General features: G+C 41.2%; 1 protein-coding gene across 1 annotated transcript in view; it reads left to right on the top strand.

The window, feature by feature from the left end:
• Positions 1-1,460: 1,460 nt before the first annotated feature.
• MCM10 (minichromosome maintenance 10 replication initiation factor) overlaps positions 1,461-14,655 on the top strand; it is a gene marked incomplete at its 5' end in the record, with an annotated part of 35,314 nt that continues 22,119 nt past the window's right edge. Inside the window, 7 exons of the mRNA XM_079699046.1 lie at positions 1,461-1,527; positions 5,677-6,018; positions 7,056-7,160; positions 7,305-7,442; positions 9,128-9,299; positions 11,320-11,485; positions 13,171-13,338. Coding sequence (XP_079555172.1) covers positions 1,461-1,527; positions 5,677-6,018; positions 7,056-7,160; positions 7,305-7,442; positions 9,128-9,299; positions 11,320-11,485; positions 13,171-13,338 — 1,158 coding nt within the window. The remainder of the gene's footprint in view (positions 1,528-5,676; positions 6,019-7,055; positions 7,161-7,304; positions 7,443-9,127; positions 9,300-11,319; positions 11,486-13,170; positions 13,339-14,655) is intronic.

Genomic DNA, 14,655 nt, shown 5'->3' with positions numbered 1-14,655 from the left:
GCAACATGGATGGTAAGTCCTGGCCGTTTTCCCAGTTCCTCTTTGTTTCATGGAAAATCACTCTTGTGTTCATGGGCTTGTTGTTACTTATTCCACTTATAAAATAGTGAAAATAGCTGCCCTCCCCTCAAGCACTGTCTGAGTGTTTCAAAAGAAATCTCACTTCAGTCAGTGAATGTTATTTGTTTTAATCAGGTGAGATTTCTGTTCCTGACAGCACTGACTGTCTTTCATAATAACGGTAGTTGACATGTACTTACAATATGCCAAGCACTGCTCAAAGATCTTACGTATACAGTTGGCCTTCCATATCTGTGGATTCAACCAACTGCACATAGAAAATATTCGAGAAAAAAAATCCAGAAAGTTCCAAAAAACAAAACTTGAATTTGCTGAGAGCTGGCAAGTATTTACATAGCATTTTCATTGTATTAGGTATTATAAGTCACCTAGAGGTGATTTAAAGTGTACGGGAGGATGTGCATAGCTTATATGCAAATACTACGCTATTTTATGTAAGGGACTTGAGCATCTATGGATTTTGGTATCCATGCGGGATCCTGGAACACATGCCCTGTCGATACCAGAGATGACTGTATTAACTGATTTTACCCTCACAGCAACTATCTTATAGACAGGAAGACAGATGTCTGGGTGACTTGTCACAAGTGAAACTGTCAGAGGCAGGGATTTGAACCCAGGCAGCCTCGCGTCCGAGTTCACATTTGATATTGAAATCTATTGAAGTGGTTTTAGTCTAGCTCTGACTTAAATTCTTATAGTGCTTTTAAATTTTGTTCATCTTGTAGAGATGTGGGCAAAATATTTACCTAGCAAAGTGATGTTGCTCTAATTAGCAGAGCTTAGCCTGAGAGCAGCACAAAAATGATGTGCTGGCTGTGAAGAGAACCTAACAAGTAAAATGCATTATTTTTCTGGTTTTATAATTTTGTTTATTATTTTTCAAAATTTTTATTGGAGTATAGTTGATGTACAGTGTTGTGTTAGTTTCAGGTGTGCTCTGGCTGGTAATTTTAAAGCCCAAGTTTGTTACACTTTGCCTTTGAAAAAAATTAAAACCAAACGTTGAAATTCATCGCACTGTGGTAATATGTGAGATTGATTGTACCATTGGTATAATGATAGTTTCCTATTTCTTAAAATCACCAAATTACCTACAGAGCCACTGATGTAATACAAAGTGTAACTTTTTGCTATGAGGTGGTCATGAGAAGAAGTGGTGAATGGGTCTATGTTCTCTCGGAAATCACTGTATCTAAAAAAAGTCTCATTTTGTTGGCATGGCTTCACAATTTGGTCCAGTATAGACGAAATCAAAAAGTTTCCTGGTGCTAGGTGCTGTTGAACAACATCCATGTTTACATGCTAGTAGAGAGAGCAAGATAATAAAAAAACAAGTAGGAAAATATCAGGTAGTTGGTAAGATGGGAGACGCCGGAATGAGTTTGGATGCTGAGAGGAATGCGCCAGGAGACAAGGAAGAACCGGTGATGTGGGAGAGAGCTGGTGATTGTCAACTGAAGTCCTGGAGAAGCTGAAAGTAGTGGGAACCAGTGTCTAAATGGAGGAATTGGCCAGAAATCGGACTTGACACTTCATCTGTCGTCGCTGGAGGAAAAGCAGAGAATACAGGTTCAGGTTTGGTAGTGAAAGATGATGAAGTCTGATTACTTCTATGTTTTTTCCTATAAAATACGAAACAAGATCAATCAGCCAAGATTAAAGTGGGAGGAGAGGGCATCAGAGGTTTAAGGAGAGACGTGTGAAGGAGTTAGAGAATAGGAAAGCAAGTGTATCAGGGAAGTGTGAGGATTTTTAAGCAGTATTGACTGCCCGTTTGTTATTGGCGGGTGTATATTTAAAGTTAAACCAGTCATGGTGGTGGGTCTTTGTCCAGGAAAGTTCACCAGCTGGAATGCAGGCAGGAAGGTGGTGGCCTGTTGGATATCATCAGGGTTAAGAACTGTGAGGGCAAGAGAGACAAGCAGGGGAGTTAAGAAGCTTTAGAAGGCAGTGATTTTAATGATAGAACATGGATCCAAAGTGAGGAGATGGGGGATGAGGGTGGTAAAAACACTGTAGGAGGGTCGATGGATTCGGACATCTTTTTTTTTTTTTTTAATTGGAGTATAGTTGATTTATAATGTTGTTTAGTTTCAGGTGTACTGCAAAGTGAATCTGTTATACTTATACATATATCCACTCTTTTTATTTTTTTTTCTTAAGATTCTTTTCCCATATAGGCCATTACAGAATATTGAGTAGAGCTCCCTGTACTATACAGCAAGTTCTTATTAGTTATCTGTTTTATATATAGCAACATGTATATGTCAGTCCCAGTCTCCCAATTTATCCCTCCACCCACCCCCATTATCCCTGGCAACCATAAGTTTGTTTTCTCCATCCGTGACTCTACTTCTGTTTTGTAAGTTCATTTGTACCCTTGTTTTTTAGATTCCACGTATAAGTGATATCATATGATATTTGTCTTTCTGTGTCTGATTTACTTCACTCAGTATGACAGTCTCTAGGTCCATCCATGTTGCTGCAAATGGCATTATTTTGTTCTTCTTTATTGCTGAGTAATATTCCATTGTATTGAATATATATGTACCACATCTTCTTTATCCATTCCTCTGTTAATGGACATTTAGGTTGTTTCCATGTCCTGGCTATTGTAAATAGTGCCGCAGTGATCATTGGGGTGCATATATCTTTTTGAATTATGGTTTTCTCTGGGTGTATGGCCAGGAGTGGGATTGCTGGGTCGTATGGTAGTTCTATTTTTAGTTTTTTAAGGAAGCTCTGTACTGTTCTCCATAGTGACTGTATCAATTTACATTCCCACCAACAGTGCAAGAGGGTTCCCTTTTCTCCACACCCTCTCCAGCATTTATTGTTTGTAGATTTTTTGATGATGGCCATTCTTACCTGTGTGAGTTGATACCACATTGTAGTTTTGATTTGGACATCTTAATAAAGTGGAGGAGCTGACGAATGGGAGCACTAGAGTGAGTTGGCGGAAGGATAGGATGTGGGGATCAGAGTGGGATGCTTGAAATCAGGATCTCAGAGGTAGGTTGTACCTTTGCTCTGATGACACGGAATGACCTTGGGAGTAAGTGGCTAAGATGAGGGGAGGACAGGACCATTGAAGGTGAGGTCAGGAAACCAAGAGACGAAGGCATTGGCTTGGATCAGCCTTGTGCAGGTTGTAGTGACTGAGAATGGTGACAGCAGTAGAGATGGAGAGGAAGAGGGAGGCATCCAAAGGGAAATCAGTCGGTGACAGCAACCAGGAGGGGATCTTGATGAAAAAAATCTTCTGTCATGAACTGTGGCTTGAAGAAAGTTAAGAGGGGGCTTCCCTGGTGGCGCAGTGGTGGAGAGTCCGCCTGCCGATGCAGGGGACACGGGTTCGTGCCCCGGTCCGGGAAGATCCCACATGCCGCGGAGCAGCTGGGCCCGTGAGCCATGGCCGCTGAGCCTGCGCGTCCGGAGCCTGTGCTCCTCAACGGGAGAGGCTGCAACAGTGAGAGGCCCGTGTACCGCAAAAAAAGAAAGTTAAGAGGTTCCAGAGTGAACAGGGATAAGCAAAGAAGACGTCAGAGCCCTGGAGTTGATCGCCAGATATCCTTTGCATGCTTAGTGCATGCTGGACACTGTTCCAGCATTTACAGTGTGGATGATTAAAGAACTTCCACTCAGGAGGGTCACAGGGCAGCCAGATTTTTGTTGTAAGAGCCGCTGAAGATATAGGAAATGGGCTGGTAGTAGATTCTGTTGGGTCCAGAGAGCAGATCCCAGGAGTTTGGGAGCGAGGAGGGTGGAAGATGGGGTCAGTATAACATGGAGAAGACAGATGATTTGGGGTGGTGACCGAGGTAAACTGGGATGGAAGGCATCACAGGATCGGCCCTGGTTCTCTCATGAAAAGATGGGTTCAGGGCCCAGAGTGTGGAGCCACTAGGCAACCTTTTCACCTGTGGCTCCCCGTGGTGTGGGCCCAGGCCTCTTCCGGGGTGTGCCCTTTACAGCAGCTTGGAACGGGAGAGAGAGGAGGGCTTCTTGGCTCCGTTTGGGGGGTGTGGTGATCTCAACGGGCGCCTAGGGAGTCTGACGGGCTCTTCTCTCTTGCTGCGCCCTGCAGTCTTGGAGTCTTTGTTGACTAAGCAATTCAGACTAATGTTATGCAACCTCTGACTTTAAGCTTTAGATTCTTTCATCAGATTCTAGGCCTTGAGTTTGGCTATTGGCTCATTTCCTTCTGGTAAGGGAGCATAGAGCAGTGGAAAAGATATTGGTTTACTGATCTAGAGATCTCCATCCCAACCCAGGTTCCTGTGCTGACCTGTTTCACCATGTGATCCTGAACAGACCCTTAACCTCTCTAGGTTTCAGCCCCTGTCTTTCCAGCGAGGGTGTGCATCACATATTCTTAATGTTTTCGCTTTAAATGCCTCTGATATTATAAAGGAATCATGCCCAAATAGGGGGGGAAGATGAGCAAATAAAATAAACAGATAAATCAAGAAAGAAGAAATCCAACTGGCCAGTAAACACAAGCAGTTCTCTACCTTACCAGTAATCCTGGAAATGCCAATCAAAGCAGCAAGCTACCTTTTAAAATCATTCATCAGGTTAACAGAACATCTTAGATGATGTACCAGATGTTGGTGAGGTAGTAGGGAGAAACTCTCACAGATGTTCAGGAAGGTAGATACGTGCTTGCAGCCTAGTTTGTAGTGGAAAAAATTAGAACTAGCCCGTTTATCGGAAAATGGCCTTTATTGGAAAATGGGTGAGTAAAACGTGATAGTCTTACCATGGAATACCATACAGCAGTTGAAAGAAATAAACTACAACTATATTTTGATTTGGATCAATCTTACATGCAATGTTGAATGAAACCAGGATAGGAGTAACACGTACAGTGTGAAATAATCTATATAAATATTTTTAAAGCAACCGAATACTATGTTAATGAATACTTATATATTTATGTTAAAAGTATGAAGAATTCTGGCCTCGAGTGATATAGCAAAATTATGACAGTGATTGCAATGGGGCCTGGAGCCAGCCAGTGGTAAGGAGTTGGGACAAGATTTGACATGATAAACCTCTGAAACTTTTTTCCCCCCACCCATTTCATGTAAAAGCTAAAAGCAAACATGATAGAATGTTAACGATGGCCAATTCTGGGTGACGGGATATGAATACATTTAATATAATGCTTTGTAACTTTCTATAGTTTTTAAAAATTGCTCAAACGATTAAAAAGTGAGGGAATATATCCATCTAGAACCTAAATGTATACTTAGCCTGTTTTTCAGTTATTCCCTTGTGGGTTGAACTTCGTATGCAGGAAGTGTCTGATTAGCTGAAGTAGCACAGGTAAACAGATCTAGCCCAGTGGCTGGCCCACGGTGGTCAATAAGCAGATACTGGCTCCTGCTTTCTTATCCCAGTGCCCTCCAAGAAGCACTTGGGGAGAGGAAAGGTAGAAACAAGAACAATAATTATACCAGGCAAAATGGTGAATCTGCCGAGTCATTTTAACTGCCTTATGAATGTTGAATGTTTTAACTCTGCTTGTCAATGGCTGTTTTTCACAGGTAGGCTTTCTTTCTTTCCTTTTTCTTCTTTTTCCCATAGGGGAGGAGGATGATTTGTCTCTGCTGACCGCACTGCTGGAGGAGAATGAGTCCGCCTTGGACTGTAATTCAGAAGAGAGTCAGCCCTTGACCCAGGAAGATGGTGAACCTGATGCATTCGATGAGCTCTTTGATGCTGACGGTGATGGTGAATCTTACACAGAGGAGGATGATGAGGGAGAAGTGGAAAAGGCTGAAGACCAAAAGGAGAATTTGGATGCTCTCTTTGGAGACATGGATGACTTAACAGATGAGGAAGAAGCTCCTACATCACAATCAGCGAACAACAGGGTCCTCCCTGCTCCTGCCCCCAGTCAAGGGAAAACTAATCAGGAATTGCAAGGTGCCCTACCACTTACTTTCTCTAATTCCTTTACAGTAGCCCTGATGAAGACCGCCCATCCGACAGCTTTCCTCAAGATAGCTGCCGAGTCAGGGGTAGAGATAAATGACTTTGCCAAGAACATTGTACGAGTTAGTGGAGCGAGCATTTAAAGCCAGCATCTGAGAGGACAGAGGCCCCCTTATAGCAGGGTCAGCCAGGTGTGACTGATCCTTCACAGAATGGCTCTAACATTTCTCACGCTTATCACAGAAAAATAATACTTCAGGATTTAGCAAAGGGAGCCAGGGACAGGACTACAAAGCAGCTACACATTCTACTTCAGCAGAAGACCATTTCTGAACACTCACATTGAGGACTGCCATTTTCTTATTCCTGGCATCTTTCTTTTTTTTTTCTTTTTTCTTTTTTTTTTTTGCGGTACGCGGACCTCTCACTGTTGTGGCCTCTCCCGTTGCGGAGCACAGGCTCCGGACGCGCAGGCTCAGCAGCCATGGCTCATGGCCCCAGCCACTCCGCGGCATGTGGGATCTTCCCGGACCAGGGCACGAACCCGTGTTCCCTGCATCGGCAGGTGGACTCTCAACCACTGCACCACCAGGGAAGCCCCCTGGCATCTTTCTTATATATTTTTAAATTACAGTAAAATTCTCCTCTAATCAATGGGCTATTCTAATACAGGAGCCAGCATTTATTGTATTAAATATGGCACTTGATTTACGAAATAAATATAATCATTTCTTGACTCTTAAGAACCTGTCACCCATGGACATGTATCTGTGATTATCTGTCAGTAGTACAAATTCATAACCAGCTTTGGTATTAGAGATTTGATTACTGGAAATAATTATGTTTCTTTCTCTGAGGGGACCCCTTCGAAGTGCAAAAGTTAATTGTGAGTTTTCAGTATGTGATTCTATTGTGGGCCTCAAGGTTGTGGAGGTGATGGGTGGACGTCAAAAATCATTTCAGCACTTTCATCATGTATAATGTTTCCTCTGGTCTGGTTCTTAAATCAATATATTTTTCTTCCCTAGATGAATTAAGGAAGTTGCAAGAGCAAATGAAGTCCTTACAAGAACAGCTGAAACTAGCTACAATTAAACAGCCTGCAAGTCCAGCCCGTCTGCATAAAACCCCAGGTAATCAGACTAATTTTAAGGATAGTATACATTTCTGTTATGAAGAAATTATAACATTACTTCTGCATCCAACTCCTGGTAAAACGGTTTTTGAGCCCCTTTCTAAATTTTCTTTAATAATTTCTTTTACTTTTAATCAAGTAGATAAGTCTCCACGTCCCCCTCTTAAGGAGAAGAAAGTTCAGAGAATTCAGGAGTCGTCATGCTTTTCTGCGGAGCTCGACGTCCCTACTCTACCAAAACCCAAGCGGGTGGCTCGGACACCAAAGGTTTCACCTGCAGGTGTAGTACTTGAGGCCTCCCTGGTTTCTCACTGCCTCAGTTCTGTTTGCAATATATTTTGGCAATGTCGCGCGCGCGTGCGTGTGTGTGTGTGTGTGTGTGTGTGTGTGTGTGTGTGTGTGTGTGTGTGTGTTGGTGTATCTTCCCTGCCCATTGAGAAAAGTAAGTTTCCTGGGAATGGAAACCATATGCTATACTTCCTAATCTTTCTCTACATCTCAAAGTGCTTAGAAAATCCTTAGGTAGAGAATAGGTATTTAACTAAATGCTTAGTGGATTCAGTATTTTTTTAGCTCTTATAGTCCTGTAGTTGACTTGAATTATAGTCAAGTATAACCACTAGGTTGAGTTCTTATGCTAGCAATCTAGAGATTTAATCTTCAGGCTGTGAGACTGATCCCCTTATAAAATGATCAAGTTTTATTTGAAGCCAGGTTGTTTTAAACCAGAAGGTCCATTCTTTAAAAAAGGCTTCTTTGCCAGGAGTATAGAATGGTACTCAGCATCCTATTTCAGCACGTACATATATACACACAAAATAAAATGAAGAGGATTTATAAGCTCTATGTATTGGTTTTGTTGTACTGCCTTTTTGCCCAAAGTGATTATTCTTTGGAAGGTCTAAAACAAAATGGTCTGGAGATAACATAGTTTAGAGTAAGCAACACTTTATTGATCACACATGTTCAAAGAGGCCCTTTTCATTACAGTATATGATACGTACGGCTCAATAGGACTGAATAGCTGTAGGCTCCTCGTGTTCGTATTTATTTGACAACAAATTGTATATTCCATGTCTCCACTTATTAATAGTGTTTATCCCCTTAGGACCTTTGGTATATTACTAAGGTGTTTTATTAGGCAATGTCCAAAGGTGGGTTTTGAAGGGATGGGGCAAGGGCATGGTTTCTGGAGATTCCAAAGTTCTAGGGTTTTCCTGGCCCCTGGCTTGCGAGAAGTGATCCAAAGTCGCTTTGAAGGTAAACAACAATCTTACTTAAGAGAGAGAGAGATTTTATTAAGGAGAGTACCCAAGCTTTCTGACCCTCAGGAGCATTATCAAATGCTTCTAAAATATGAAAAGTAACCATGTCAGAATACCCTGGACCCCCTAATTACCCCCCCCCCAAGTAAAATGAAATGGATTGAAATGAAATGAAACAAGAGATAAGAAAACAAAGGGGAGCTAACTTCGGATGTTTTTCAGGTAGCATTTGACCTGTGCACACATCTCCACTCATTACTGATTTCTATAGGAGGTCTCTAACTCCCTTATGGAATCTTCTGTGGTGCTCTGTATATGGTGAATACTCAGTAAATGGCTTTGCCCAGAGGAATAGTGTTTTAGAGCAGCACTGCTACAGCAGCCACTGGCTACATGTGGCTAAGTAGATTAAATTAGGCATTCATTTCCTTAGATACACCAGTCAGTTTCAAGTGATCAATGTCCACCTGTGGCTGGTGGCCGCCACACTGGACAGTGGTGCTATAAAACATTTTCATACACAGCAAGCTCTTTGGACCACACTGCAGAGATCTGGGGGTAGTACAGAAATGATCCTGTGGGCTTCCTTTGTTCTCTCAAGATTTGGTTATTGCATATGTTGATTAAAAAAAGAAATAATTCCATTTAATGTTTAGTTATCCGTGTGGTTTTCTTTTTAATTTTTATGTTCATTTTTTAGAGCCTCAAAGCTCATCTTTCAGGATGACAAGTGCACCCTCCCAACCACTCCGAGCAACTCCTGGGAACAAGCCTGGTGGGATGACGAGGGCTCAGAGTGCAGGGACCCCCAGGAGCTCTGGGGAAACAACTCAGACTGTCTCCGTGGAAGCCTTCTCCGGCCTGAGGCTCAGGTCAGTAACTGTAACGGGCCTCTAACTCTGCTCATAGGCCCCTCTAGATGCCTCTTCCTCCTTCCTAGGGACCTGGCCTTCCAGAAATCGTGTGTTTGTACCGCAGATCCGCATAAGACCTACAGCTCTTGAACTTGACCACGCTAGGCCATCAGCACTGGGTTTGACTCAGTATATTTACATATGAATAAGGAAAACTTTCTCTTGCTTGTGTAAAGAATAAAAGATATATGTTCATAAAAAAGAGATCAGTAAATAATAAGTACTGTATTTAATCAGAAACTGATGGAAACAGTGATAGAGACTATTTTTAAACACCTAAAGGTATATACAGTTTAACCAGGATAGTAGTATCTTCTTATAGTTGATGTTAAGAGAACTAGCTGTACTCTTTTTCTTCCTAATAACTTTTAAGGCCAATTTATATTCTGTGTATGTGTTCCATGGAGAAATTAAGATATTCAGTTAAAATAGGAATAAATCCCAGGATCAGTTCAGGGAAAAGCCTGGACTTTTAAATCTTCTGTGCTCTGCATCACTACTGCCTTGCATCTCCATTATTACTGCCCTTGAAGCCCAGGGCAGAGCAGTAACCCTTACTCTGAAACCCGATTGCCTTTAGCACTGTCTATCTGAGTAGCCAGGTGCAACCCCTCTAGAAGACCTGAGCCTTGTCAATCTCAAATAAAACTGCTAAGCTCTTAAAGAGTTTACTATGAAGCAGGGGGAGAACAAGTGACTGCTAACATGCAGTAGAAGTTGATTGTAAAGACTCCATACTCTCCAAAATTGGGCGAAAAATCAGTATCTTAATTACATTTGAGACAGAGTCGGAGGGACAGAATACAGTAGAAGCTCATTGAGGGGACTCAGCGTTCTTTTTCAAGGTAAACGTGGCCCTCCTGAGATGATACTGCCTTTCCCAGTTGAAACTCCCTACAGATAACGAAAGATGTTGCTGATGTGAGCGTGCTGAGCGTTTGAACTGAATGGAAGTAGATGAAGTTGAAACACTCAGCCAAAGCTTCTGAGGGGCCTACAAATTTAGTGGATTGCAGAATTGTTTGAGTCTCTATAATTGTTCTACCTGAACCACAGAACCTAAAAATACTCCGAAGGATCACTGCCTGATAGTAACCTATTAACTTACAGAAATCAGGCAAAGAAAGGATTTCTTCACCTACGTCAGTGTTTCCCTCCTGAATATTCTTCATTGTTCAGAGGTAGCTCTTGGACTTTCTATTCCAGAAGACTTCTGAAAGAGTCAGAAAGCATGTTTTTTCCTGTTTTCTCTCGTCCTTGAATATGTAATATGATCAAACATGGAACCGATGTTAATATTCTACTAGAGAAAAACAATTTGCAAATTCATGAGTTTTTAGCCACTCATTAGGAGAAAGAATATATTAATTGAAGCTAGGTTCAAAGCTTTTATTTATTATGTGAAAAGGTTGGCTTAAAGAAAACTAATTAGAAATAGTAGAACTTCTGAAATTCTTACAGAATTGATGGAATTGAAATATCTTATTTACTTAAGCAATTCATGATTTTGTATTAAAGTCAAGAGATTATTTTTAAATGGATATTATAACTTTATATTAGAATTCATAAGAACTTAAAGAATTTGTGATCTTTATTTTCTACAGAGGTCCCAGTTCTAGATCCAAGGAAAAGCAAACCTAGCTTTTCAAATTATCTCTCTCTCTCTCTCTCTTTTTTTTTTTTTTTTGCTGCACTGTGTGCCATGTGGGATCTTAGTTCCCTGACCAGAGATCAAACCCGTACCCCCTGCAGTGGAAGCACAGAGTCTTAACCACTGGACCGCCAGGGAAATCCCCAAGTTATCTCATTTTTATCTGCTGTAAAAATATGTGCCTTGTCCATTACTACATAACTACCTCCCTGAAAACAGGTGCTTTAGAGATTTCTGCCAATTACATCTCTGCTAACCAATTTGCTACAGTGCCAGATAATCTCTTCTTAGAATAATAATCTACCAGTCGCTGGTTTCTTGACCCAGGAAGCCTCGAGTATCCTCCACAGAAATGAACAAGAAAATGACTGGCCGAAGACTGATCAGACTATCTCAGCTCAAGGAAAAGATGGCAAGGGAGAAGTTGGAAGAAATAGACTGGGTGACATTTGGGGTTATACTGAAGAAAATCACTCCACAGAGTTCTAACAGCGTAAGCCATTTTATTGATTTCTCAGCTGTTTCATCACAGATTGACAGTGGGAACTCATGTTCTTGATTTGTTACCCAGAGCCTATCAATCAGTATTTCATTTTGAAGTCATTGCTAGTAAGTTCCCAAGTTGCCACACCATCGTTGGGTTGGTACCCGAGGGGGAAATGTGTAAGGAGGGCCCTACTTAAAGAACATCTGGTTGTACAGGCTTCTTGGGCTTTTTACTGTCCATGTCATTCTTTCTTATTTCACTTGTCATTGTTTGTTGATGCGTGTAGATGCCCCTATGACACTGCAATCCCTTTTGTGCAAGGGAAGCAGGTCCTCAAAGAGGCCGAGTTCACAGATCCTTTGGAAAGCTTTACTAGGTGTAAGATGTCAATTGCAAAAGTCCTGAAATTGCTGACTTGTGCAAGTACAGTATAGTATATTTAATTTGATTGATATTACAAAAGATCTAGCAAGTTTTAAAATAACAGTTGACTGAGGCATAACAGGAAAATTATTTTATGGCCTGACAAGTCAGAAAATCTGGATGCTAAGCCTCGTTCTCCATTTAGCAGGAGTTGTGGCCTTAGGGTGGCCCTGAATCTTTCTTTGAGGACCTCCATTTCCTTACGTGTAAAATGAAGGAACTGGCTTTTGATTCAAAGGCTCTCTCTAAAATACTGCAAATAATCTTGCTCAAAACTAATTCATTCTCCAATTTAGATCTTGGCCAACCTTAGATTTTTTTATGAGCTCTGACATGAGGGCTTGAGTTTCAGATTCTGAATCCTGCTCTAGCCCTGTTCTATCTTGCTAAATGTGAACAAGTCTGGTTTTCATTTGGTTAAGTTCCTAATTGCATCACTACTGGCTATAATGACATGGAAATAATAGGGGTGAATTTTATCTGAACTCCTCTGTACAAATCCTTGGGAGAATAATTAGAATACTTGAGTCTAGGCGATAGATCACCGTAACCTGTAACCATACCCACTCTGGGCTGCCTCTGAAATAGCTTGATTCGATGTTGTGTGAATTATTTTGTTTAAAAAAAAAATCTGTAAACATTTGAGTTGCACTTCTTGATGTGTCATAGTATTTCCAAAATTTTACAGTTAAATACAACTAGTTTTCTTCAAATGATGCTTTTTTCTTCTAAGCTAAGGAAAGATTTAGAAACATTAAGCTGAAACCTCCTTATTAATATTAATAACATAATCAGTGATAAATAATATTTACTAAATTTAAATCAGTAAGTTCTTTTTTTTATTGAAGTATAGTTGATTTACAATGTTGTATTAGTTTTTGGTGTACAGCAAAGTGATCCAGTTATACATATATATATTCTTTTTCATATTCTTTTCCATTATGGTTTATTACAGGATATTGGCTATAGTTCCCTGTGCTATACAGTAGTAGTCCTTGTTGTTTAAATATTTTATATATCATAGTTTGTATCTGCTAGTAACAAGTTTGCTATTGGCTTGCCTTTCTTCACCTTCATTTCTAAAATGAGAAGAGTCATACCAAAACCTAGAGAAAGGATTAATTTATAATTCACAGACATTCTGATGATTACATATTCAGGGTGGGTTATACTTAGATATTTTTCCACAGAACACTCGAACAGTAAATGGAGACATTGTAACCCATTGTTCAAAATTTATTAAAAATAAGAATAAATGTTTGCTCCAGGGGAAAACATTTAGCATCTGGCGACTGAATGATCTTCGTGACCTGACGCGGTACGTGTCACTGTTCCTGTTTGGAGAGGTTCACAAAGAACTCTGGAAGACTGAGCAGGGTACCGTCGTAGGGCTGCTCAACGCGAACCCCATGAAGCCCAAGGATGGTTCAGAGGAGGTAAGACTCTGTTTCCATGTTTTGTTTTGTTTTTTGGTCTTTATAAATTAGCTGAGTTCTATCAAAAACATTTATATTGGTCTACCTCCAGGTAATAAGTCAAGCTTTTATATTCTTTTGTCTCCATTAAACTGGTTTTTTGTTTATTCATCTACCCCTCACCCACCAATATTCTGAATTTCAAACTACTCTAGAGTATTTCATAACAGCTTCTCTCATTATATCTTTTCAAGTTCGTTCCAAGGTTCCTGTAATTCTTTCAACTCTTGGGCTCAGGTTCCCTTAGATCTCCCATGAATTTCCATGATGGCATCGAGAAGCCAGGGGTTTATAGTTGAGGGAACTGTGTTCCATTTGTTAGTACAATCGTAGCTGCAGCTTGTGAATTTTCATTTTTAAAGTGAATTTTCGTCTTCTCGAGCATCATTAGAGTTTGGGTACTACCTACTGATTCTCTAGTAAATTGCAAACTTAGATACAGTATGAATAGCAACAGTTTCTCCACTCAAGCCAGCGAGAAGCTACTGCTTCTGTTGTAGACAGATTATTGTATCACAGGAGTGAGAGACTAAGTTATTTCATTCCTTGCTTTCACATAGAGGGGCAGCAAGTCTTCATTTATTGGTTAAGAAGGTGTTTGGCTACAAATAACAGAAAAACTTCGCTACAGTTTCTTCTTCATAGTAAACCCCGGGGTTTGTTTTTCTTACATAATAAAAAATCCAGACATGGGCAGTGTGGTGATGCCAGGGCTGGTGTCCATGAGTCTCTCAGCCTTTTCCTCTTAGTCACAAGATGGCCATGAAGCTCTAGCCATCATATTTCCATTCAAGGCAGGAAGTGAGCCAGGCTCCTTGCTCTGCTTTTAAAGGAAAGCAGAAGCTTTCCCAGCTACCTTCCCTGCTGACTCCTGCTGAGTGGAGTCACATGACCATCACTAGCTACAAAGAATGCTGGGGGGCTTCCCTGGTGGCGCAGTGGTTGAGAGTCCGCCTGCCGATGCAGGGGATACGGGTTCGTGCCCCGGTCTGGGAAGATCCCACGTGCCGCGGAGCGGCTGGGCCCGTGAGCCATGGCCGCTGAGCCTGCGCGTCCGGAGCCTGTGCTCCGCAACGGGAGAGGCCCCAACAGTGAGAGGCCCGCGTACCGCAAAAAAAAAAAAAAAAAAAGAATGCTGGGAAAACTGGGAACTGGATCCATCATTGAAGGCTGAGCGTTTGGATTCTGATAGCAAAGACACAGGAGAAAATAGATAGTGGGTGGAGAACTAAATGTGTCTTCTACACCTCCCATTTCTACAGCTGCCTTATGGAGCAC

Source organism: Hyperoodon ampullatus (assembly GCF_949752795.1).
Source record: "Hyperoodon ampullatus genome assembly, chromosome: 3".
NCBI classification, from domain to species: domain Eukaryota; kingdom Metazoa; phylum Chordata; class Mammalia; order Artiodactyla; family Ziphiidae; genus Hyperoodon; species Hyperoodon ampullatus.
The sequence above is the reverse complement of the archived record's forward strand: the minus strand, read 5'-3'. Positions and strand labels throughout refer to the sequence as shown.